The sequence below is a fragment of the Ananas comosus genome, linkage group 6 (assembly GCF_001540865.1).
Source record: "Ananas comosus cultivar F153 linkage group 6, ASM154086v1, whole genome shotgun sequence".
Taxonomy (NCBI): domain Eukaryota; kingdom Viridiplantae; phylum Streptophyta; class Magnoliopsida; order Poales; family Bromeliaceae; genus Ananas; species Ananas comosus.
In genome coordinates, this window is record NC_033626.1 from 984,142 (window position 1) to 1,010,052 (window position 25,911).

Genomic DNA, 25,911 nt, shown 5'->3' on the forward strand with positions numbered 1-25,911 from the left:
ATAATTCAACAAACTATACAAAGTAAATTCTTATCATTCCTAGATCTCCTAATCCCTATCAAACACATTTCCTTATCAACTCTTAACACACTTCGCATGACTTGACTCTCCTTTGCCAAGATGCCAACATATTATTATTCTTCCCTAACTATTTGCGAAGTACTCTACGAGTCTTACATTTACTTTCTGTTACCCTCCTCTTGGCTTTCTTTTCTGCTGACTTGTTACTTTTCCTAGCCGTCTTCACTTCCAATTATGTTACACCTTTACCTCTAAAGTCATATTTCACATGGAAGCTCTTAAACACAACACTGCGTGCTACTTCGAATCACCATTATTAAAGATCTATCTCCACCAGAAACCTCTCGCACCTTCTCATCCAAGATCTATCAAAAGTTTGACGCACACAACAAACAATACAATAATTGCATTAGTTGCCTCTCTTTTAACATTGGTTTTACAATCAAACTAAATGACATCTCCTATGCACATCTAAAATTCCACTTCTAATATTTTCACTAGCGATTAAACTCAGGAAAGGATAGCTTCTTTTCTGCAACAATCCCCATCAATTTTTATTTTTGTTTACTGTTACACAAATTCCGCATGCCTTTTGCTTTCTCAAATATTCACTCTGCCAACTTATCATCGTATTCATGATTTTCATTAGCATATCCTTAAGAGACCAACCTTTCCTCTTGACTCTCGTGAACTACTCTACCATCACCCATACATTCGAATGTGAGACCTTTCTATATTTACCACCACATCCAAGTGACAGTATGGCATCCTTGTTCTATTCTCACCTACAACTGAGACCCAACTTAACTCATCAGTCCTAACCTAATAATTTGCAAGGAAAATAATTGTGCTAACAGACAAAACTCACCAAGTTCTATTCAACAAACTTTCACAAACAAAAGAGCCTGCAGCTAAAAAAAAAGAGTAAAAAAAATGAAAACACACATAAGCTGAACCTAGTAAGGAATGCATATGGCAGTGGCTAATGTTGCTGAACGTAACTAATCATTGTCAACCACACTGGCCAATCAACTACTCTAATATAAAGATAGACAAAGAACATTAAGCATAATCATCTGAATTGATGATAGATTCAATAGAATTGTTACCCGTGAAAAAAAATTAAAAATTCATTCCAAAAGCATACAATTTTGACCACAAAGAAAAAGATCGGTAGTGAATGACGGATTGGAAATAAACTTGTATCTACATATACAGAATTTTTTCTATGAAGAGTGGAGATTACCAATCAATTTTTCAAAGACAATTAGTATGTCTACAATCTACTCATAATAGATATATCACCAGCTTAACTATAGGTACTGTCTTATATTCCATCTTTGTGGTGCATAACAGAATATACTACTTCAAAAGTCATTCACAAACCATGACCATACTGGACAATCCAGCAACACACAGTTTTCCAGATGATCCTCCCAGATAGTTGTTTGACCTTGCTAAACAATAAAATAAATAATTCTTGATGAATTGCTGGATCAAAGCAAATCAATATATCAATAATGCAAAGCTGTGCCTGTGAAAATAAGTAAAACGAGAAAAATGCTACCATAGCCAGAAATCAATACAAAGCAACTGAAACAATTAATTACATGGAAAGAAATATCTCAAATTGACCACATCATACTTCATTAAGAGCAAGAATTTACGCTTTGAGAGCATGCATGGTTACCAAAATTGCAAGTAATAAATAAAATCCAACACAAACATATCAAGATAGAGAGAGCAATGTTCACAAAGTAAATTAAGGCTACCTTTCTCCAATCAGTATTATGCATATTCATAATTCAACTGAAAAGAAATTCTGCCTCCAATGTTTAAAACAGTAAAGCAACAGTACCAAATTTCAAGAGGCCTCTGTAGCAGGCTGGGTCACGCCAGCCTTCACCAGCAACTTACCAAGATCGTCTGGTGAGCACACCTGGTACTTAACCTCCCCGGATGGCAGCAAGAAGACCTCCGCAAGCTCAAGCTTCTCTGCAGTAAGGCTAGTACTATCCATCGTCTTGCTCAGCACCTTCAGCGCGAGCGCCACCGCCTCCTCCCTCGTGATATCCTCCTTGTAATCCTGTTTCAGCATAGACTGCGCTGCCTGGTTGTTCGCCCCGATCGCCCCCGCCTTCCACCCACCATAATTCCCACTCGGATCACTCATATAAAGCTGGAAACCAAAGTTCTTGTCCCAACCAGCAAACAAGAAGGAGACGCCAAAGGGGCGGAGGCCACCGAATTGGGTGTAGCCCTGTTTTGTGTCGCAAAGGGATTGGACAAGTTGTTCGACGGGCATAGGCTCTTGGTAGGCAAAGGTGTACCGCTGGGCCTGGACACGGGCTGTGTTGATGAGGATGTTGGCGTCGGACATGATGCCAGCGACGGCGCAGGCAACGTGGTCGTCAATCTTGTACATCTTTTCGGTCGATTTGGAGGTTTGGAGGAGCTTAGAGGTCACCTTTTTCTCACCGACAAGCACAACACCGTCGGTGGACAAGATGCCGATTGCCGATCCGGCATTACCGATGGCCTCCATCGCATACTCCACCTGGTAGAGACGGCCCTCCGGGGAGAAGATTGTCGTTCGGCTATCATACCGACGAGACATTTTCAAAGATCACTGCAGGATAATAGAAAGAAAGAAGATCAATTAATAGTTACTTAAAGGTGATATTGTTATGAAAATCTAACACGAGGGAGTAGATATAAATTAAATAAATATAACAGATCACAGAAAGTAAAAAAAACTTGGAGCAGAAGAAATCTTGATTTCAAAACTGCTACAACATAAACTAAACCAAAGCATAATTTCTTCGAGATAAACACTTAAGATCGACAAAAACACTACCGAAATTAACGTTATTTCAAATAAAATCTCAAAAATATAGAAAACCTTCAAAAAAAAAAAAGAAAAAAAAAGTCTTGGAGAAGAAGAATACATGGACTAGAAATTCATGAACTGATATAGCATAACTTTTTTCAACATTAACACTTAAGATCAACTAAAAGTCTAAGAGAATAACCAAAATTCATGTTATTTCAAATGAAAGGTCAAAAAGTAAGGAAAAGTTTAACAAAAGGGGGGGACAAAACAATTTACTAGAAAATCATGAACATTGTGAAACTTGGAACTCAAGAAATCAATAAAAATTGAATCAACCTAAAAAGAAGTAGGGAATCATCATCCATTAACATCAATTATCATAACCAATGACTCAAATTCGAATCTTAATTGAATCAGAACAAAAACCCTAAAATCAAAAGCCCATTTCCATCCAAACCACGAGAACAAGGGGATCAACGATCTCTAAAACGCTAAGAAAAATGAGAGCGAACTTTATGGAACTTGGAGCTCAAGAAATCAATAAAAATCAAATCAAACTGAACAGAAACAGGGAATCACCATCCGCCAACATCAATTATCATCACCAACACCTCAAATTTGAATCTAAGTTGAATCAGAACCAAAAACCCTAAAATCAAAAGCCCATTTCCATCTAAACCACGGGAACAAGGGGATCGACGATCTCTAAAACGATAAGCAACATGAGAGAGAGGTAAAGATAAGGGATCACAAAGAAGAAAAAGAGGAAAAAGAGAACCTGCGAAATCTGGGAATCGGGGAATTTGAGAAGAGGCGATGCGCGAGAACGAAGCGAGAGTGAAAGAGGAGAGTCCTCTTAATACTTCGAGGAACGGGGCCGGTTCGGTTTGGACCAGTTTGGAAATAAACCGGAATCGAACCGGGTTGAAATGGTTTTCAAAAATTGGATTAAAAATGTAGGAAAAAAATAAAGGTGAAAAATATACGAGAACCCCCTTAACTATAGAGGCGTCTGAGATATATCCGCAACTATTTTTTAAGTTGAGGTCCAAGGCCATCAATTTCTAATTTCTCGAAATTAAGAGATTTTAGTCAAAAGAAAAAATAGAAATTTTATTTAATTCATTGAAAATTTTATGAAATTTAATAACTTTATTCACTTTATAGCAGATAAAATGATATTATTAATGGTTAATAGTTAATAAAGTCATTAAACTTGAAAAATTATAAATTAATTGTATAAAATTTTAATAGTTGAAGGGGTCTTTATACATTTTTATCTAAAAAAAAAAGTAAACAGAATATAGAATTTATCATAACTATTACACATTTTGGTAAATTTTATATTAGAACAGCAACTAAATGTGGTAGAAAGATTGGGTGTTAAAATATAAATTAAGGAAAAATTGAACAGCCAAATCAAAATGATCTATAACTCAGATAAGCTTATTTATTTTTACCGAAAAAAAAGAATAAAACCATACAAAACTTACATAAACTATTCTAGTTCTGGTATATTTAACCCATCTTAATCTTTGGAGCATAGTTACCGTCCAAATTCCTATGGCCGAGTTAAAAATTTGTCCTATTATACTTTATATATATATAAATATTTCGAGTCTAGTCCTGACGTTTTCCTCAGATTCCAGCATACACTCATCAATATTAGATGATGTGAACTCGTCTTGTTAACTTTAGTCGATTTTGTAATGAACCGCACTCTTTAAACCCTGGTGTTTTCATTAGGATCAAGTAGTACACTCTCAAAGCATTAGGCGATGTGAGACTCGACTTGTTAATATTAGTCGACTTTTTGGGGAGCCGTGCTTCATTCACATCGATTGTGAGTCGGGAAGTCGCACTGTGACCACCATATCATCTCGACTCAGCTAAAACTCATCTCACACTTTTTTTTCTGGCTCTGATACCAACCGTGAAGCCCGGCTTTTCTGAGAGCTCACCTATTATAGAATTAGTTTAATTCTAACATACTCAACCCTCTTAACTTCTTAAGTATAGTTATCACTTAAATTATTATAATTAAATTAAAAAATTTAATCCTATTATGTTAGTATTGTCTAATAGTCTATAGTCCAGATAAGTTTCGTAATTTGTTGGTTTTACAAAAAAAAAACTTAAAATTAAATAAAAATAAAAATAATAAAAAAAATAAAATACTATTGCTGTTTTGGCTTAGACCATCTGCTTAAACCCCTCGTTCCATTCCACGGCTTCGAAAGTAGTATTACTGCTGCGAAAGGCCAAAAGCAGCGGATCGAAGGGAAAAAGCGCTTCTCCAAACACCCCCCGCCGCCGCCGCCGCTTCTTCTACCAGCAGTAGAACGCTCTAGATCTCTTCTCCCCGGAGCTTCAACGAGCTCTCTCATGGCGACGAACTACGAAGGGGGAGGAGGAGGAGGAGGAGGAGGAAGCGGCGGCGCGGCGCCTCCGAAGTCCATCCCCTCCGGCGACGACGCCGTGTGGGCCGACGCCGCCCCGCTCATCGAGGCCGCGTGCAATGGTAAACCCTAGCCATCTAGGGCTTCTTTTCTCGCTCCTCATTTTCGTTCTCCGTGATCCATTTGTGGGTGTTTGTTGGATAGGGGACCGGAAAAGTAATGCCTCAAGAGGAAAGTGTTTGCTGTGTTTGCTATGTTTAGGGTTAGGTTTTTGTCTTGGTAGGTGGGTGTAAAGAGATGCAGCGGTTCACTTTTCTAGGTAGGATTTCTTAAGAAAGATTGTGTTTTGGAGCATAAAGTAGAAAAAAGGTTGCATTAATGTCAGGTGAAGTGTTTATGATGGATAACTGTGTGGAATATGCGATTTTACTGCTCCGCGCCTCCTATTTTGGCTGGCTTTTAATAGCTTCTCTGCTCCGTGAAGCAGTAGCTAAGCATTTGTAATTCGGAGCTTTTCCTGTGGTGGGAAGCTGAAATGAGATTTCGGGCTTCAAAAGCAGAAACTCCAATTTGAAGTTTTTCTAAAATAGCTGCGGAAAAAGATTGCACTAATGTTGAATGATGTGTTATGACGGATAATTGTGTGGGATATGGAATATTACTGCTATCTGCCTGCTATTGAGGAATTAGAAATCATTTGATTTCGAGGCTGTTTGTTTACTGTTGCCATATTTCCAACATTTACAAATCAAGTGTCTGAAATCTTGAAGAGATGAAATTGTTCGCCGCAGGACTCTCTGAAGATTTATGTTTTAGAAGTGTTGAAATTTTATTTATTTTCATATTTGAGGGTTTAAAATAGCATATGTTGTTGTAATCTTTGTGACAAATTGAAACCACTCGTCTCCTTTGCAAGATTAGTGCTTCATATGTTGCCTGCTTTGGCGACAGCTTCATGCATGGTAAGAGACTTTGAAATATTATGTTCTTAATTTCTAGTGCGTTTTTTGTTATGATTGGCAAGTCTGAACCCACACTGAGTTAAAATCTGCCTATAAAAGTCCTAAACAAAAATAGGAACGAAGGATTGCTGCATACATGCTACAGACACAAAAAATCTGCCTATACCCCTCTGAATTGTGTATTTGCTTATGGACATCTCAATTTTCATGTATTTGCTTCTATGCCCATACATACAGTTGCTAGAAACTGTCATTTGCTGAACTACGGTTGAAATCGCAGGTCAGGATTTGAATTGACTTAAAGTAGCCTTAATGACATGTTGTTAACTATATTAAAGGGTGTTTTCTTTTTGTTTCTGTTGCTTTGACTCTCCTGGTATAACAGTCATTTTGATTATTTGGTGCTTTTCGTACTTTTGAAAAGCAGTTTTCCTATGGTCCACTTGCTCAATATCTTTTTCTCTAATTACTTCATGCTTATAGATCTTCAGGAGGGGGAACTTGTACACGGAGAGAACTTCAGTCTTTTTGCTGCTATGTCTGCGTTGGAGGTATTGATTACTGATCTGTTTCCATGTTGGTGTCTCTTTTCATCTTTAATTAGAGTATAGTTTCAATTCTTGCATCTTATTTTGTATATGCAAAAAACATAAATTGTATTAGTTATTATGCGAACAGAGAAGACGACCTTTTTTTTGTTGCTTTTCTCTGTCTTTGGTCAATTAGTTTTTGTCATAATTCTTATGTAGATAATGGATCCAAAGATGGACCCTGGAATTGAGAGTAGTGGATATTGCTCAGTTGATGAAGCAATCGAAAATGGTATTGCTCCAGTTCCTCTTAGTTTTGACCGAACTGTTGATGTTAAGCATACTCTTGATGTCATGGATCACCTTTTAGCATGTGAGGTATGTAGCAATATGTACTTAAATTTTTTATGTAGGATTACAAAACTTTCAGTATTTAACACTAGCAGTATTTACAGGCAACATGGCACAATGGTCATTCACTAGCACAGACTGTCTTTTCATGCATCTATATTCTGAGGATTGAAAGAACATCACCACATCCCTTATTACACTCATATTGCAGAGTCATGCGCGCCACTTGTAATGCTGTTGTTTCGGCTGTATCCGATGCTCGAACACATGAGGTATACTAGACCAGACAAATTGTCGCTTGTAGTTAAATTCTGAGTAGTCTTGTTTTAGAATGAATTGTATTTTGCCAAAGCATATTATTGATTGACCTGGAAAGAGCTTTTCTTTAAACTTATGTATTAATTTTAACCTATGTATTAATTCTTTAAGTGATGAGGAATTAGGGAATTTGGTTAACTTATTTGAATTCTGAAATTGTGTTCTTTCCATAATCCATACATCGGATGCTTTGTATATATAATCTGAGGAAATATGTAATTTTATGTACTGAATGAAACCTAAAATTGCTCACGGTTACTCCCTTCACTCTTGTTGCGTCTGTTCAGTAGCTCTCTGATTATGTTCGGTGGGAGCTGAAACATTTCTGGGCTGTGTATAAGCAGTAGTCTTTTTGGTGGTTTCTTTTTCAAAAGCTACCCTACATTTCTCTGTCTGTTTTGACTCTTTCAGCATTCTTAATAGACTAGAGGCCTTTTCTGTTTGGAGTTGACAAAAATGAAGAATAATGAAGGTCTAGCTCGTAGACTACAATAACGAAGAATTGTGAATTCTTCAAATCAACCTGCATCTTAATCGGTGAAATAGGCAACTGTTTCTCTTTACATGCTGTTTTTGTTTGGGCTATAATTCTAAGACGATCGCAGGATTTCTAGGCAATCCAACCGAACACTGGTTTGTTCAAGATAGCTTTAGAACACCGAATTTAACTTAAATTGTCTCTACTAGCTAATTGGACACAATGTAGGAGGTGAAGTAAGAATTAAGCAAAGGAATGAAGTGCAAAGAAACATGGATGATTTTGAAAACTGAATAGTAGAGCCAGACAGAGGGGGAGGGACGCTCGGACATCATTATTACACATTTTTAATGACATTACCTTGTGACACATATACTCGTTAGTAAAGTACAACTTATTTTAAGGGTTTAATATTGGAGAATCTTTTCTTCCTTTATTGCCTCAACAAAGGTGGAACCCACACTTTCCATCTTCTTGTGTCTTAAGAGAGATAATTACTCCATTCATTTTGTGCAATACAGAACATTTTCGTACATTTTGCACCGGATATTTCATGTTTTTATTACTTGTTAAGCTTTTGATTACTTTTGCCTTTGGACATTGCTTTTGATTCTGTTTCTTAACATGATGATTTTGACTTCTTATGCTTCCTTGCAGGAAGAGGATCTTTTCACAATGTCTTATGGCTTGCCATTGAAAGATGGAGGTGATGATAAGTGTTTGTCGATTTTGAATTCTGTTGAAGAAACAGTTTCGCGCCAATTGCGTGCATGTAAGGCTCAACCATCTAAAAAGAAGGTGTTAGAAGGTATTCAACAACCCTATCAGTATAACAAACCAACTAGCTCACTAGTTACTTGTTGGGCCGAAACCACTAGCCCAAAATGCTACAACCCAAGTTACCAATTATAGGCTACTATAACTTATCCTTTCTTTATCCAATTGAGACCCCATTTAGTTCGGGGATAAAGTGGGGATAATGCAAGTTATCCCCGCTATTCGGCCAAACAAAATAGTTTTTGCCCAAGGTATTTTATCCTTGGCAAACCTTGCTATTCTCGGTTATCCCGGGATAGCTTGCGATAAACTATTCTATTCTTTTGGTGGAATAGTGCTATTCTAAGGTTTAATTCCAAGCTTTATTAAGATTATAAATTAAAATAAAGTAAATTATGTAGATATAACGTATTACATATTATAATAAATTAATTTTATTATAAAAACTATTAATTCTACTATAGTAATATATATTATTGTACTTAAATAGAATAATAATTATCATAATAAATTATACTTAAATATTATAATAAATTATTTCTATTGAATTTATGTTTAAGTAGAATTTGAAAAAAAAATATTTTTATAATAAATTATTTCTGTCAAATCATATTTTATAATAAATTATTTTTGTAATAATATTTTATGAAATCAAATTTTATAACAAATTCAACCATCACTTTTTTCCACTATCCTCTACTATTTTATAAAATTTACAAACACAATTTTAGTTATTCCTAGGAATAGAAGGATTACAAACCAAATACAATTTTACTTTTATTCCTGATTATATCCCAGGGATAAAAGAATTTATCCCAATGTTTGTTATCCTCGAACCAAACGGGGCCTAAGGGACAATCAGCGTGTAACAAACTTCCCATCTTTAGGCCCTAATGCCCTTGTTAGGTCCACTAATGCAATCTAGGACTACCAAGCAAAGTGGATTCTAGAGGTGGCTCCAATAGGCTTGAGAGGTGGTTCCTCTTGTATCCATGGTGTAGCACTTTGTACAGTATAGTTCATAGTTCCCACACTTCTGGTGGCAACCTGCTGACCGCCATATGTAACGACCGACTATCTTGCTGGTATTAGTAACTTGTTGGGTGACTGGGTCTAAACCATAGGCTCAAAATGCTTAACCCAAGGTTACAAACACTGGAGTGGCACACCTTGTACACCTATGTGCAGTCCCTTCTCTTTACATTATAGGATTGTTGGGTGTGAAAATCAGCCTCTCATTTTACCATTACATAAATGAAAAAAGAAAATGTAAAAAAATTATAATTTTAAATGTACCGACTTTTCTGTATCATACGAAATTTGTTTCCAACGTGTTGCTAACTTGCTCATATATAAGTTTGAACTACCTTTGTGTATAGGGACGTAAAAACTTTCAAAATACTTCATAGATCTGATTGTTATTACAGCCCACTACTTATAATTGGATTGTCTTCACACGAGATTAGCATTCTATTTTTAGTATCATTAAGTGCACGGATAACTATTAAGAGGAAAAATGAAGGATAATGTTATGCGTCTTATGCCACCATGAGTCATTTTGCTCCATGGTGTATTCAACTAGCTGTAAATATTATAAACTGCTATTATTTGGTTCATTTTGATTAGATGTGTTGTATCCAACAACTTATATAATTGATGTGATACTTCCACTTCTATGATATTAGAACTGCAAGAATGGCCTGAAGATTAGGTTACTTGTAGTTGTACGATGATGCTTGTGTAATAGAGTAAGAGAAATTATACTGATTTAAGGACTATTATTTAATTTTGATTTGTTATAATTTACTTTATATTTTTATAGTTGTTGGCAATAAGCCATTAAATTTTGCACTTTCCATGATTGCAGAGTTTGAATCCCTACAAACAAATCCAGATTTGGAAGAGGGTTATTGTAGAGCTGTTCTATGCCGATTACGTTTTCGTAAGGTCTTAACCCATGTTCCTTTTTGCATTATTGTGTTGTTTTGATATTATATGGTATGACATGTTATATTTTTTAGGGGTTATTGCTTCCTGCAATGGTAATTCTTGGATTTGCGACTGCATGATTTCTGGTTCATCACTTGAGAGCATCCACTTCATGCAAAAATGCCTAGGGTTACTTAGGACTGTTTCCAAATACGATCTTCCTGGAGCCCTCTTTGTGGGATTGGGACCGTGACAAGGAAATTGCCTTGTTGGGAACTTGTCTTAGTTTTCGAAAGATAAATATGTTTTGTATGTTGAATAATCTGAGCTATATACTTTGAATATAAATAAATGTACCATGTCTTTGGGACAAAAAGAACGTATCAGTATTTCCACTACTTGGTTGATCGAAGTGTTGTTTCTTAGCAGCTCCATTTTCTACAACCTACACATTTTGTTTGTTGTGATTTTACTGGGCTTTTCAGAAATTTTTTTGTCAAAACTTGATTTGACACTCTGATAGGCCAACTGTACTAAAATTTAAATTATCTTAATTTTTGGTTTTGCTTTTGGCTTGTGGAATTAGGAGAAATTGCTTTTTAAGCTTTTCTTCTATGTGGTAAGAGTTTAGATGTAGAAGAAACATTTTGTTAGAATGAAAAGAGAAAAGCAAGTGAAGCAAACCAACCAAAAGAAAATTGCAAAATGAACTCCCAGAAGCTAGAGATGAATAAGTATGAAATATACTGTATAAACCGATACCATCTCTCTAGTCAGCAGTAGTAAAATTTTCAGTTTCATCTAATATGTCTTCTAAATAACATAAAATGATGTATTTAATTTGGTAATTGTGTCCAGAAAATCCATCCATTACCATTATTACTAATTAACCACCATTTTTTTTTTTTTTTTTCAGAAAGAGCTAATTTGCTTTATGTAATAATAGGGTAATTTGCATGTATGGAGCTGAGCAGTACATCCTCCTATTAGTCCGGTGATTCATACTTGTCACTATGCATTGTCATGGTTTGTTTTCTAGATTATATTCTGCCTTATGGCTTTTTCCACTAATTATCAATTGAATGATGAAAATATGCTGTCTCTATCTGATATTAGTTCAGTTGACTACTTATCTTTTATACTATTCAATATTGGTCTATTGCTGTTCTCTTCACCATTATATTTGTACTCACTGGTTTACATTATTATAATTATTTTAGTAGTAGCCTTACCATTTTCAAATGTTTTCAGCATTTCTATCATGCTCTAACCTGCATGAGGAAACCTCAAGGAAGAGGATTGGAGTTGGCTCGTAAACATATTGCTGCATGCTTATCTGAACTAGATAACATGTTCAAATCTCTGGACTTTCTTAGATCTCATTCGTTCTATCAAGAAAGCGCTGTAACTAGTACAACCGCCTCAGGTTGCAGGCCTATTGGTTTTGATGTTAGCTTAAATAGCAGACTGTTGAGCCCTACTCCGCCACGTGCAGTCAAAGTACTTAGCTGGATAGATGTAAGCACTGAAAATTGATTGTAAATGCCTTTTTCCGTACTTGTAAAAATTGATTTACTTTTCTATAAGATCAGTAAGAAAAGTATTGAAGTGAAGTTGCATGCAACATAGATAATTTCTTTAGATTATTTCTTTTATCATTCTTTTTCTGATTATCCATTTAATCTGGTTTTTCAGGCTGTTAGTTATTTTGAGAAGCTTCTGCATTATTTAGATACCATATGCTCTTTCTCTCTCGATCCAGCTCTTGAAAGCGTTCTTCACTTTATTGTTAAGTTTCAATTATCACAACCACCTCTAGTTGCACGAGCTCATCTGCAGGTATGCTAAAAAGTGTTTAGTTTAAGAGCACACCCATCAAATTCTAGTTTTCACTTTTAATCTCATAGCATTTGGGTATTCTGCTACACCTTATTTTAATAACTGAATTAGTATATGTATTGATATGTGTAGTCATTTAACAGCTCTTTTCTTAATATGTCCAATATCACTCGATATATATGCTGTCAAACAGATAAACCATGAAAGGCTGCTGGCTGGATGTGATTGGCTACTCTTTTACACTTGTGTTAATCTTGTAATTACGTTCGTTATGAAAGGCTGCTGACTTATGCAACTAATCTTGATTTATTTGAGTAATGATGTTGTCCTTGTGGTATTGTTATAAACCTTTTTCTTCATCAAGAATGCATAGTAGAATAACTTTCACATGTTAGCATGGATCTCTTTATAGACAACTGTGGAGGGAAATCACATAGGAGTACAGCATTTATGCTTTCTATTTCAGCAACTAGTGATTTTTACATCTCCGTTTTTTTTTCTCTCCTTTGCTGGACAATCATCTATCAATTGTTTTTGGGCTTTATGTAAATTGTATTAGAACGGATTCAATAGTTCACTTCATTTCACTTAACAATACGTTTCACCATAGATGCTTAATGTACTTGAAAATCAGATATTGAGTAATGTCATTTTCAGGATGAAGATATGATTATGAAATGCTGATATAATTGTATAGAATTTGACATTTATTTTGTGTGGATTCTGATGATTAACAATGCTGAGCTTATTTGTATTAGCAGTTCATAGTTCCAATAAGATGTATCATTTAGTGCAAGCTATATCATTGGGACAGCATCAATAAACTTAATACAGAGAACTTTATGATAGTCCTATCTGAAGTTTGAGACAGCAGCATATCACAATGTGTGCTCTATCTTTATTCTTAGTTCTATTTATATCTTTTAGCATCTTTGAAGCCTGCTCTGAATTGTTCTGCAAGCTCCTATGCTGCATTAGAGGCAGCTTGATCACATAAAAATGCGTGTTTTGATAGGAGTATTTACTTGCATAAAATACTTCGTACAAGCCTCTTTACTTATGTTCTTCTGATTAATAATATTTCAGGAACAATGATGAAGCTTGTATAATCTTATTGACAACAAGAATTGCATTTTCTTAAGCATGTCAATTATGACTTTTTTGCTTTCGGCCTAGTTTGGACATCAGAATAAGATATTCAGTGAGAATTTATTAAATATGAGAATTTTCTTTTGTAATTGGAAGCTAGGTGTTTAACTTTTGCTTATTAAAAGATCTTGGCATCCACGATTTGGTCGGATATCATATTTCACCTACGTGATGATTTATCTTATTCCTAAAAAGTAACTTGGATGGTGGAATGTGGTATTCATTCTAGACATTTGATCACGCTCCTCATCTACCAAATACTATAAGCTTTTTGAGTAAATGATATGCCGAATTAGATGCTCATGCATCCAAACAGAGCGCCTTCATATACTTGTGTTATCGTGTTAAATAGCTCTCGTAGAACCAATTTTTCATGCTAATGAATCGATACATGTTATATTATACTTTTAATAACCGAGTATGATGTAGCTTCTTCTTAATGTTACCCTCTTTTCTGAACATTAATGATTTATGAGCAGCTTCTCTTGGTTCACGATGGAAAACTCTACGGGCGAGATTCCTTTTCTGATGTAATAGCAAGGTCGTTAGCATTACCAGATGTCACCAAAGATAAGGAATTTCAGACAAATGAATTTGTACTGCAGCTAGGTCAGGTCAGGACTATTGCTTGTTCAGGTGTTATTCTTGTTCATAAATGATCTATCTCGAGAAAATTTGTTTATTTTCATTTTTTTTTAATATAATCGTTGTTCTTTCATGAACTTTGCAGTTGCTGATCAACTTAATTAAAATTCTTTGCGCAAACACTGCATGGCAGCGACGCAAGCTTGGGAAAATTTTGCAAGATTGGAGTGTTATATCCATACAGGTCTGTGCCAGTTGCTGCACTTTTGTCATTCTTCTTCTTCTTCTTTTTCGGCAGCTGGGGGCAGGAACCTTTTAATTGTGCCAACTTCTAACATTAGAAATAGTGGTACTTGTATATTAATCAGTACATGACAAGTACCTTGAATTGGTGAAAACCGTGAAATTAAGCACAGGCTTGAATTTTTTAATTCTGTCATGTATACCCCTGCCCTCAACTTCCATTACGATCCACTGACTCAATTGCAATTAAACATACTTGGAGTTTGTTTAAAGCAAACTGACCAGCAGTGCTAACTGATCGAGCACACATCTATCATACAACTTGAGGACCTCGGGTTCCACCCTGCAACTTACAAGCTAATACAGACAATCATCTAGTTGATAGCAAGGTCAACCAATCGATCGTTTTTCAATCATTTGACTTTTTGAGTACTCATTTAGCCTCGCGCCTTTTATCAGAAATTACCTACAATTTTCAGTGCAGCAAACAGCTGCCACATAGGTGACATAAGATATTTGAGGAGCTGACGTGATTGTGGCACTTATCTTGTGCTTGAATTCTATGTTTGGCTCCACTTAAGTTTACTTATTCGATGTATGTTTCTCTAGAATATGAATCACTTGAACCAAATTAACCTCAACTTGCTTCACAGTTGGAGCTGGCTTTGAAAAGAGAGTTCGGTGAATTGTTAAATTCTTCAGTTGATGAGGTACTTGTAATATTATTGGATGGAAGAATCAACTTCGATTGTTTCACCATTTATCAACAATATCTTAATGGATCGTACAGAGTGTATGCATGAAGGTGTCCAAGCATCTCCTCATGTGGGCTCAGGAGCAGACCTACTGGATTGCTTTGCGGTTTCTCACCTTGGGCTTTGAGCTACAGCTGTATTCCCCCAGTGAATACTGCATGGTTTACTGGTACATGTATGTTATCTTCATGAAGCAAGTGGAAACAATGCAGATACGGATAGTTACGGGCAGTGATAGTTGTAAGTTAATCTATTCATTGCAGGGCCTCTGTTCTTTTAGAGTAAAGTTGCCGCTGTTCTTTTAAAACTTGGTATCGCACTCAAACAAGTTTTAATATTTTTCAAACTAAGTCGTCAATGTTATTTGAGCCTTCTTCATAAAAAAGCACATAAGAACACTGGTACTTCACATACTACTACACATACTACAACTTGGAAAACCAGTTACTTTTGCATCTGAGCAGGTAGATAATACAATACTTGTTTTACTGATTAGCACGAAGAAAAGGGAAAAAGAAAAGAGATCATCATGCCAGGGATTCAGGAAGAGACGCCATGGCTTCGTCATATTGCTTGTTGCTCCAATGCTATATGTGCCTCTCCGAAGGACTAGCAATGGTGCGTTTCTCGTTCAAATTAAAAAGAAAAAAAGAAATCCAGTGAACTTAACCCCTTTAACCCTCCGAAAATGTCATAAAATCTAGGAGTTATCTCATATTTGTAGGTTTTAATTAGCTAAGGGGGTAAAGTGCAAATCTCAATATATTTATGGGGATTTTCTAAATTTTAGCCTCTGTAATTTTCTTTGTCTATGCTATATCATCAGCTAACACAATTCCATTTTTGCAGATGTTGGCTGCTTTGCGCAATGAAAGCAATGCATTCCAAATGCTGAACATTTTCAATAGCGAACAAGAGGTGCTGAATAATTACAAAATTAGTGCTACTTTATTCGCCAAATTTAACAATCTAAACCTGGCGACTCTCTTACTCAGCTTGTTATCCTCTTTCCAGCGGTTTATCCAGCATTTCGAGCTTCTCCAGAAAGCACAAGTTCCCGAGCACATCTCATACCACATTTTCAAAGAATCAACTGCCCATGCATGCATATCTGTTGAGTATTGCGATAAGTATAAGATTTGTACTATTCATTCCTCGCTATCAAATCAATAAGAAGATTAAACTTCAGGAAACCCCTTACAAATAACATTTTTCTCACAATGCCCCTTGAGATTCTAATATCTACATAATGCCTCCCAAACGATGAAATCTTGTAACTTGGAGTAATTTGTCGGTTTTGATGTTTCAAGGGAACAAAGTGAATATCGCAATATATCTAATGGGGTTTCTTGCAATTTCACCTTAAAAGAACTAACAAGTGCTCATCTTTGTTGCAGGATGTCGTGAAACACAACTATTTTAGAGAAGCCCAAAGGATTGCAGCATCCCTAAAGGGTAGTTTTTCGGCCGACCCAGAAAGGCTGGCAGAGCTCCGTCTGATAGAGCAGGTCGCAGAGCACAACCGAATAGCCCTAAATGTCATCAACCAGGTCGGAGCCGGCGATCCAACGCTTAGGGTTCCACTTGAGTTCACCCACCACAACCACTTTGTAGTTGCAGTCGTCAAGAGATCGTAATCCCTTCGACGGCGACCCGAAATTCGCGACACTCCGACAGATGCAGAAAGGATAAAGGTGAGCCATCACTGTTACAATAAACCTGTTTATCATTTTTCGGTTTGTCGAGTGATCCGATTCTGTAAGAATCTGTTGATAACTTCCACACCACTTCTCCATGCTTTATTGATGGTAATGATAATGTTTTCATTACAAAATCATTGATTTGTGAAATAAATAGTAGTGTTTAATGTTTTCCACCCTTTTAGGATTTGTCATTGTAACTTATATCAGAGAAATATCATGAGCTATGACTTGCAGCCAATTGATGCAATTGTATCAATGAAATAATGGGCCTATTAGGCCTCATTTGGTAATGCGGTTGCTAAAAACACTTATTTTATACTTTCGAAAGCTTAAAATTGCAGAAGCGCTTCTAATTTTTTCTCCTTTTATGCTATAAAATAATATTGCGGTTGCAAGTGTTGCTGGAGAAGCATGTTTGGAAACGTTTTGAAATTTTCGACCTTTCAAAATATAAAATTGATACTTTTAGCTGTCACATTACCAAACTAGTTTACATGCTTTTCCTGTAACTATTGCCAACTGCAATTTTATAGCATAAAAAGAGAAAGTTGGAGGCATTTCGAAATTTTTGGGCCTTCGAAAACCTAAAATAGGTGTCTTTACCCACCACTTTTTTTTTTTTTTTCAAATTATGCCTAATTGTAAAGAGTAAAGTGTGTTAGCTACATTCTTAAAATCATCATAATCTTAATCAGTAACTCAATTTGTTCTCCAAATTTGTCCCTTCTCCATTCTTTCATATTCTGAGTGAAATGACCAATTTGTCCTTTAATATATATTATAGGGAAAACTTTTAAATATTTTTGTAGTTTCACATTTTTTTTACTTACATATTATGTGGTTTAAAGTATATCAATTTAGTGTTCTCTGGTTTTATTTTTATTTTTTTATTATCTAGTTCACTAATTTTTTTTATTAAATCAGTAACAAAGTTAAAACTAAAAGGCAAGTGAATATTCGATAAAGTTAGGTGGGATATATAAAGTTTTTTATATATAATTTAATAAAATATTAACAGAGAAGCTGACGAAAAGATAACAATGAAATGACAGGTACTAGCTTGATATATTTTAGACCATATAGTACTAAAGTGACAGAGTGCGAAATCATAGGGTGGTATTTGAAGTTTATCCTGTATATTATAATTAAATTTTCTAGAGGTGATCCGACCAAATTGAGAGGAACATTAAAGTTTCCATGATTGAATGCGACATAATTATTATTCATTATTAAAGGCTATATTTGGTAACAAAATAATCAAATAAATAAAGCATTTTATTTTATATATTTTTACCAAATACAGTTAAATTTGACAGAAATAATTTATTCCGGTCAAAAACAGTTGTTCCAAATAATTCCAGATTATTCTGGAATGACTCCGTTATGAACTATTTTCCATATAATTTTAAATATTATGTGAAATAAGGAAATGTCAAACTAAACTAAAATTTTTTTCTATTCCTCCCTATCCTACAATATTGAATTATATTATAAAATAGGGCTTTGTTTGCATTTAGCCTCCTCTTAAATTTTTTTTATAAATAATCTCACAAAATTTATAATTATAAAAGTGGTCCTATTCTAGCCACACAAACGCCATGTAAACGTTACGTCAACGATCGTGAAGGGTTAAGTTGAATATGATGAGTGATTTACCGTGTTTAAACACGGTGAACCATTCACCGTATTTGGACGGACTGAATAGTAGCCAACTTTGCAGTGTAAAAGAACTCAAATAATCCCGCAGTGTATTTTAATTTAAACACGATAAACCATTCACCGTGTCTCTAAACATGGTGAATGATTCATCGTGTTTAATTTATGTCACCCAACCACTGACATGGCGATACGAGAATAGGACCAGTTTTGTAATTATAAATTTTCTATGGCTATTTGTGAAAAAAATTGTAAGGGAGCTAAATGCAAAAAAAAAAAAGCTCTATAAAATAAAATTATTTATCCCTTAAAGTCTTATCTCGCTATCAAATGCACCCAAAAAATTTAAACAACAAATTATGATTCAGAAAAAAGAAAAAAAAAAAGATAATTCTAAAATTTTATTCGCTCATCTTCGTCATGTATTGTGTGTCATTTCACTCTTATTTGTCCTCATTTTATTAGGTTTATAATTTCGATTGCGTAACGCCCCGGTAGTAATAAAAGCGGGTCAAAGTTTTGGATATATTTTTCCAATAAACTATGATTTTTTTAGGAATGGGATGTTAATGGATACGGATATCTAAGATTTCGTTAGAATCCGAATTCGAAATGGTCAGGTTTAATGGATAGTTGGATAGTAAAATGGATGTGGTTTCCATTATGGGTATAAAAATAAAAATACAACAAATTCAAATTAGTGGATGGTTTTTAATTTTTCTTTCCTATAAATCAAACATTAAAGAGCATAAATTTTTTCTTTCTTTCAGAAACTATTTTTCACGAAAAATTATTTTTCAAAATTTTATGTGAAACCAAGTAGCCCTACATCTAAATCTACCGTATCATATTTACACTAATATCAGCAATAACAAATCAATCACATCTACTTTTTTTTAAAAAATATATAATAAAATATTTTTTCATAGTCATGATATGACGGATTAATTCAAAATAATCTGTTTGATTAATTAAAAATATCACGTCACTAATATAACTGGTGCATTCTAGAATTTTTCCCTCCCTTGAGGTGGGATTTGAAGTGCCCATTCATGAATGCAATCAAAAGTTAAAAACACAACCATCCAATTTGCTTTAAAATTCGCGCCGAACAACTAGGGTTTTTTACGCGCCCACGTCGGTGCACCTAACATCCTCCCCCACCCCCCTTGCATGTGCTCGTCGCCACCGTCGCCATCGCTTTTAACAAATCGTTATATTGTGTTATATATGTATAATATTATTGGCTAAAATAGGTTAATTTTTTTGTTTCGTGATAATAAACTCAGCAGACTAATAAGTTGAGTTGGATGAGTCTAATAAATTGAGTGGGACTGCGATCTACAATAGACCTATATATATTCAAAAATAAACCTAATGTTCAGATAAACTAAGTCAGATCGAAATCTATAAATACTGTGGTTGGGCTTTTAAGTGTGACGAGTATGCCCTTTCTATCAGCGTGTGCTTTTGGGATAGTTGTTTAACGCTTACGCTACATGAATATATCATATTCCCTTCAATTATTTATTTATTTATTTTATTTATTTATTCTGAACTATGAACAAGAGGAGCCAATTAACTCAAGTTCACACATTCAGATGCAGATATTATTAAAGATAGTGTTGGTCCACCATGCCAGCAGATATTAGATCAAACTAAAGAAAAAAAAAGAAAAAGAAAAAGAAAGAATTTTGACATGCTAGCTAATTATAGTTGAACCACTATTGTCTAATTTTTGTTGGAATGATAAACAATGCTTGGACATGATTAAATGCTATGTTTGTTGAGATTATTTCTAAATTATTTTTTTAATAGATTGATTTTTCCAAAAATATTGCATCAGCAACTGTCATAAGTTTTCTTCGTCCTAAGAGGACTTGAGTTTGAGTCACACGTCCGTCATTTCATATCTGCTATTTATAGTCACTTTGATTAATTTCTATGTTTGTCATTTTATGTCCGCTGTATATTCCATTGTTGCTTTGTTTGTGCGTTTAGATAATTAATGACTGTTTTATATGCATCTTAAGTAAGAAATCGATCAACTTCACTTTTTTTGCTCTAAGAAGTCTTGAGTTTGATTCTTACATCAACCATTTTATGCCTACTATTCTATAATCATTTTATTTGTTCATTTAGATAACAACTGTTTTACATGCATTTTAAGTAAGAAATTAACTAAATTTGCCGTATTTGTTCCAAGAGGTCTTGCGCTCGATTTCTACATCTGTCATTTGATGTCTGCGATTCTATTGTCACGTTGTTCGTATGTGTAGAATTATGATGACTACTATTTTACACAACATCTTAAATAAGAGATCGATCGAATTTGGCTCCCTTTAATCTAAGACATCTTGTGGTTGATTGGTACGTCTGTCACTTTATGTCTGCGATTTCATTGTCACTTTCTTTGATCATCAATACAACAACTGTTTTACATACATCTGAAGTAAGGAATCGATTGATCAAATTTATTGTTAGTTGACATTTACCATTATTTCAACCAATCAAAACATGTCAAAGAAGGGGCCTATATGAAAAAAAAATACTTACTCTCCAGGATTAGGATAGTTAACCACTAAAGAGACTAGGATATTTAATTGCCTAATTGATTTAGCTTCTGAAACATATATTTAATATAAAAAGAATTCATTTGAAATTTTTATTGCTACAATAAGTCATAATAAACTTTCAAAAAGTCAAATTTGTAGCTTCTACTTATGCTATAATCAAAGCTATTTGATGGATTTTATTCAAAAAAATAGTGAGAGCATTTGTGAATTTCTTCAACTTGAATGACCCTCTAGCTAGGTCAAACAACAGGTCTAAAATGACTAAGAGTGTACGGATCGTTTGGTTGCATATAATTAAAAAATACGGTATAGTTAAAGATATATGTAATTGAAAAAAAAGTAATTATAAGTTTACGCATTTTGATTGGATATAGTAGAATATATCGTAATTATAAATAATTTATTCAACTGCATGCAGTTAAGAAGTGCATTTTTAAAATTTTATCACTTTATATATACAATTATGAGATTACATCCAATGTAGAACAAAAAAATATTTTCTATTCAACAAGTGATAAGAAAAGTAAGTTTATCCACTCTCTTCAACTACTGCAATTGAAACTGGAGTCAATTTAGGCATAATTCTAACTATTACGGTTGGATCTTTTTTCATGCAGTTCTTACTGCTGGAATTGAATTCAAATATATCCAACTAAATACTAGATTTGGATCTATATGTAGTTACAACCACATGTAACTATATAGTCACGTAGTGCAGTGTAATTTGTCACTGTTATTTATTGATAGTCGGCAATAATTTTGTACTCGAAGTATTTACAGAATGTTGTGCACTACATGCGCTATTTGAAAAACATGGCTAAACCAAATAGACCTTGAATTTAAAATTACTCTTTTCAACTATTGCAGTTAGAACTGCGGCTAATTTGGATATAGCTTCAATTGCCGTAGTTGGGCCTCTATATGCAATCCTCACTGCAACAGTTGACTTCAACTAAATTCGAATTTGGATATGTACATAGTTATAACTATGAGGCAATTAGAACTACATACAACCAAACAGTTTCTTAATGCGGTGCAGTTCAACCTTTTTAGAATTTTTTTTTTTGATAAATATCAACGGCAAGATTGCTACAAGTTACCTTGTTTTTTTGTTTAAAATTACTCTATTCAACTATTATAGTTGGGAGTTAAAACTATGACTAATTTGGGTGTAATTCCAAATTCCAATCGCCGCAGTTAGGTCTCTTCATGCAATCCCCACAATAATAGTTGATTTCGACTAAACTTTGATTTTGAATCTATAACTATAATGTAGTTAGAACTATATACAACCAAACAACTTCTTAATGCGGTTGTTAAATATAAAAATGTTTAAACACCATTATCTAACAGCTTAAGCTTTTAAAGTACAACGGTTGTTTCACATGATATCAGAGTAGAAGGTCCTGAGTTTAAGTCATGTCAGACCCCTAGTATAATTAATTTCCTCTCATTTATCAAGCCCACATCATGGGCCGACTAAAAAGTCTCGAGTCCAGACGTGAGGGGGAGTGGCTTCAGCTTTTAGAGTACAACGGTTGTTTCACAGTATAGCTTATCACTTTAATTTACTGATAGTTCACAATAATTTTGTACTCTTGTACCGTTTGGTTCAGATATAAGCAAGAACTAGCTATTACAGGGATAGGTACAAGTATGGAGATAAGAAAAATAGTGTTTGGATGAAAATTGAGTTGTTCCCGGGATAAGAACAATTTTAGGTAGTTTTATATAAAAAATGGAGGTGTTGGTTGGGATAACCGAGAACTACTATTCTCGAATAAAAAATTACGTTTGGGTATAAAAGGAGAATAAGGGCCTATTCCTATCTCTATCCCCTAACCAAACGCTCATAAAAAGTATTTACAGAATATTGTACACTACATGCGCTATTTGAAAAGCACAGCTGAACCAAATAGACCCTGAATATTTTTAGAATTTTTTTTAATAAATATTACACCAACACACACCTCCAAAGGTAATACAGCTGTCACCAGCCTATCCCTATCTCCGCCCCCATCCTCCCATCAATACTAGTAGCCTAAAACATAACTAACAAAGACCAAACAAACATGAGACTCACTAGAGATTCTTCCACCCTTCTAGAATAAATAAAAAAAAAATTTAAAAAATCCTAAATTATATTTTCAAACTACGAATTGCGTGACACTTTAGTCTTTAAATCTTAATTTATTATAGCTTTTAACTCGAATTTTTAAAATTTTATTATTAAGTTTTATAACCTAATTTAATTGACTAAATATAGAATCAATTATGATACTGTAATATCACAATCATATCAGCAATACATCTGTATATAGTTAATTGTAAGAGTTTTAAAGATTTGAGTAAAAAAATTATAGTACATCAAAATTTGGGAACCAAAATATTTAATCTTTATATATAGTTATAAAAAATAAAAAATTAACTAACAAAATAACAAAGGGGTGGGAAAAGTCTCTCTTGTTATGCCTTTTTCCCCCTTTGACTCTTGCCCTTCTTCCTCCCACCTTCCTATCACATTAATTAATTATAATTTAATCATTTATTGAATGCTTAACCCACTTATTAAGTACCCAAATTAATGCATAAATAAAAATAAATGTTAAAGTGTAGATCCAAGTGTTAATTCAACTATTAGTCCCTTAACTTTCCAAATTTCATTTTGGTCCTTGAAGCTTTAAATTCGAGATTCAAAATCCTAATTTTCAACAATATTTCATTTCTATTCTAATTCATTTTTATGTCTATGCACTACAAATTCATCGATTCTTCATTTATCTCATATTTTCAATTTAAATATAAAGATGCATAAAAACTATAGTAAAATTATTTGAAGAGTTCAGATTAGTTAACAACTAATTTAAACTCCGTTTGGGAGTATAAAATGGATGTATTATAGACATTAAAAAAATTAAAATGAAAAAAATTTTGCTTGTTCACGTAAAAAACAACACATTGTATAGATCGTAATAATTTGGTTATGATACAAAATCAGCGATTCTTAATTGGAGAAGCATATTTTTATATACTTTTTGATGTAAAATTTTTTTGGGTGTAAATTTTATATTCAATCCATCCAATGATTCAGATAAATTTTTGAAATGTTTATACTACAAAAATAAAAGCATGATCATACTAGTGTGAAAAAAATGGGATAATTGCCTATATACCCCTCATATGTTTGAAAATATTCGATTTACACATTTTTTTTCTTTTTAAAATACCTCTCATATGTTCCACCGTTATTGTAAAATACCACCGCAGTTATCTCCTGTTAAGTTAACTTGGATTAAACGTGAGTTAAATATCTACCACAGTTAAAAAAATTAAAATGCCAATTTTGTTCTTAACTTAAGGGCAAATAAGAAATGTTGGTGATGGTAGAGGAGTATATTTGAAAAGACCAAAAGTCAAAATACTTTTTGTGCCCCTGACTTTAAGGGCAAATAAGAAAAGTCGGTAATGATAGAAGGGTATATTTAAAAGGGCAAAATGGTATATTTGAAAGGACAAAATAGTAATTTCACAAGATAATAGAGTTCATTAACAAATTTTAACTCTAGGGGCATATTTGAAATAGGTTGGAACGAAAAAAAGGTATTTTCAATATTAGCCTTCTGAGAGGAGTAAATTAAAAAGTTGAAAACTTTTCAGGAGTATATAAGCAATTGCCCCCAAAAAAAATAGACTCTTAGATGAAAAGCATGTAAAATTATTACATTCACTTTTGTTTGTTCAATAATTAAATTTCATCAGTAAAACTTTAATATTCTCTTTTAATTATCACAGCCAAAATAAAATTTTAAATTTATTTTAAACTTATCAAAATATCCTTATAAACCCTAAATCCAATTAACAAATTTCTAGAGGTTTGAAAATATTTGAAGAAATTTTTGAAAATTACTAAGAACATTTTGATNTTTAATATTCTCTTTTAATTATCACAGCCAAAATAAAATTTTAAATTTATTTTAAACTTATCAAAATATCCTTATAAACCCTAAATCCAATTAACAAATTTCTAGAGGTTTGAAAATATTTGAAGAAATTTTTGAAAATTACTAAGAACATTTTGATCAATCAGGAATATATTAGATATTTTTAAAATGATTAATTGCATACAGCTCCCTAAAAACATAGCAAATTTTTCTATAATAAAGTTCAATTTTCTTATATTATTCTAGCAAAAGTTTTATAGTATTCATATTTGTCCCTTTGATTTATTACCGTTAAAGAACTGTTTATTTTTTAACAGCAGATAAATGAAATGTCAATTCTGCTATCATAACTATAACCCTCCAAAAGCCCCGGCTGCTATAATCATCCAAAAACTTTTCAATGGTCATTTTTCTTTTCACCTTCTTTCTCTTTAAAATCCAACCCAATCCATCATTATTACAACCTTTTCTCTCACTCATTTTCTCCTAAACCTTTTCTTTTGAGCAGAATCAGAAAAAATCATAGAGAAAATTGAATGAAAAAACAACATATGTTCGACATGGGCGAAGCAACACGCATCATGGATGGAAGGGTATCGAGAAATTCTAGTTACAGGTTCGAAACTAGCATGAAGGAGAGATAGGAAGAGGAAGAAGAGGAAGAAAAAGAAAAATTTCTATTGCTAGAGTCTTGATTGAGAGAAGAAGGTATAATATAAACCAAGTAAAAATATCAACTTACCTCATTGACTAATCAGAGTTAAGTATTTTACGTATGGTTAATTAAATTTTTCTAACGAATCCTAACAGTAGGGATATATTTGAAAACATTAGGACTTTTCTAGGAATAATATAAAAAAATTACA

General features: G+C 33.7%; 2 protein-coding genes across 3 annotated transcripts; one reads left to right on the forward strand and one right to left on the reverse strand.

Moving 5' to 3' along the window:
• On the reverse strand, positions 1,676-3,760 carry LOC109712228 (proteasome subunit alpha type-4). The gene is made up of 2 exons (XM_020235679.1): positions 3,633-3,760; positions 1,676-2,650 (listed from the first exon to the last, which is right to left on the reverse strand). The coding sequence occupies exon 2, from the start codon at positions 2,636-2,638 to the stop codon at positions 1,886-1,888; it is 753 nt and encodes a 250-aa protein (XP_020091268.1). The 5' UTR covers positions 2,639-2,650; positions 3,633-3,760; the 3' UTR covers positions 1,676-1,885.
• LOC109711908 (N-alpha-acetyltransferase 35, NatC auxiliary subunit) lies at positions 5,060-17,133 on the forward strand. 2 transcript variants are annotated; one of them, XM_020235270.1, is made up of 16 exons: positions 5,060-5,375; positions 6,699-6,766; positions 6,965-7,123; positions 7,201-7,368; positions 8,550-8,700; positions 10,537-10,616; positions 11,850-12,116; positions 12,294-12,437; positions 14,066-14,200; positions 14,317-14,415; positions 15,068-15,124; positions 15,205-15,409; positions 15,666-15,787; positions 16,019-16,087; positions 16,184-16,282; positions 16,567-17,133. In XM_020235270.1, the coding sequence occupies exons 1-16, from the start codon at positions 5,240-5,242 to the stop codon at positions 16,804-16,806; spliced, it is 2,199 nt and encodes a 732-aa protein (XP_020090859.1). In that variant the 5' UTR covers positions 5,060-5,239; the 3' UTR covers positions 16,807-17,133. The 2 variants fall into 2 exon arrangements, with proteins under 2 accessions (XP_020090859.1, XP_020090861.1); XM_020235272.1 differs by having other exon boundaries at positions 16,165-16,282; positions 16,567-16,709.

Excerpts from the sequence above, each read along its gene's own strand:
- LOC109711908 (XM_020235270.1), top strand. The coding sequence starts at position 5,240 with ATGGCGACGAACTACGAAGGGGGAGGAGGAGGAGGAGGAGGAGGAAGC. Across the intron at positions 5,376-6,698 it reads CATCGAGGCCGCGTGCAATG|ATCTTCAGGAGGGGGAACTT; the intron begins GTAAACCCTAGC and ends TCATGCTTATAG. Across the intron at positions 15,125-15,204 it reads TAAATTCTTCAGTTGATGAG|AGTGTATGCATGAAGGTGTC; the intron begins GTACTTGTAATA and ends TGGATCGTACAG.
- LOC109712228 (XM_020235679.1), bottom strand. The coding sequence starts at position 2,638 with ATGTCTCGTCGGTATGATAGCCGAACGACAATCTTCTCCCCGGAGGGC.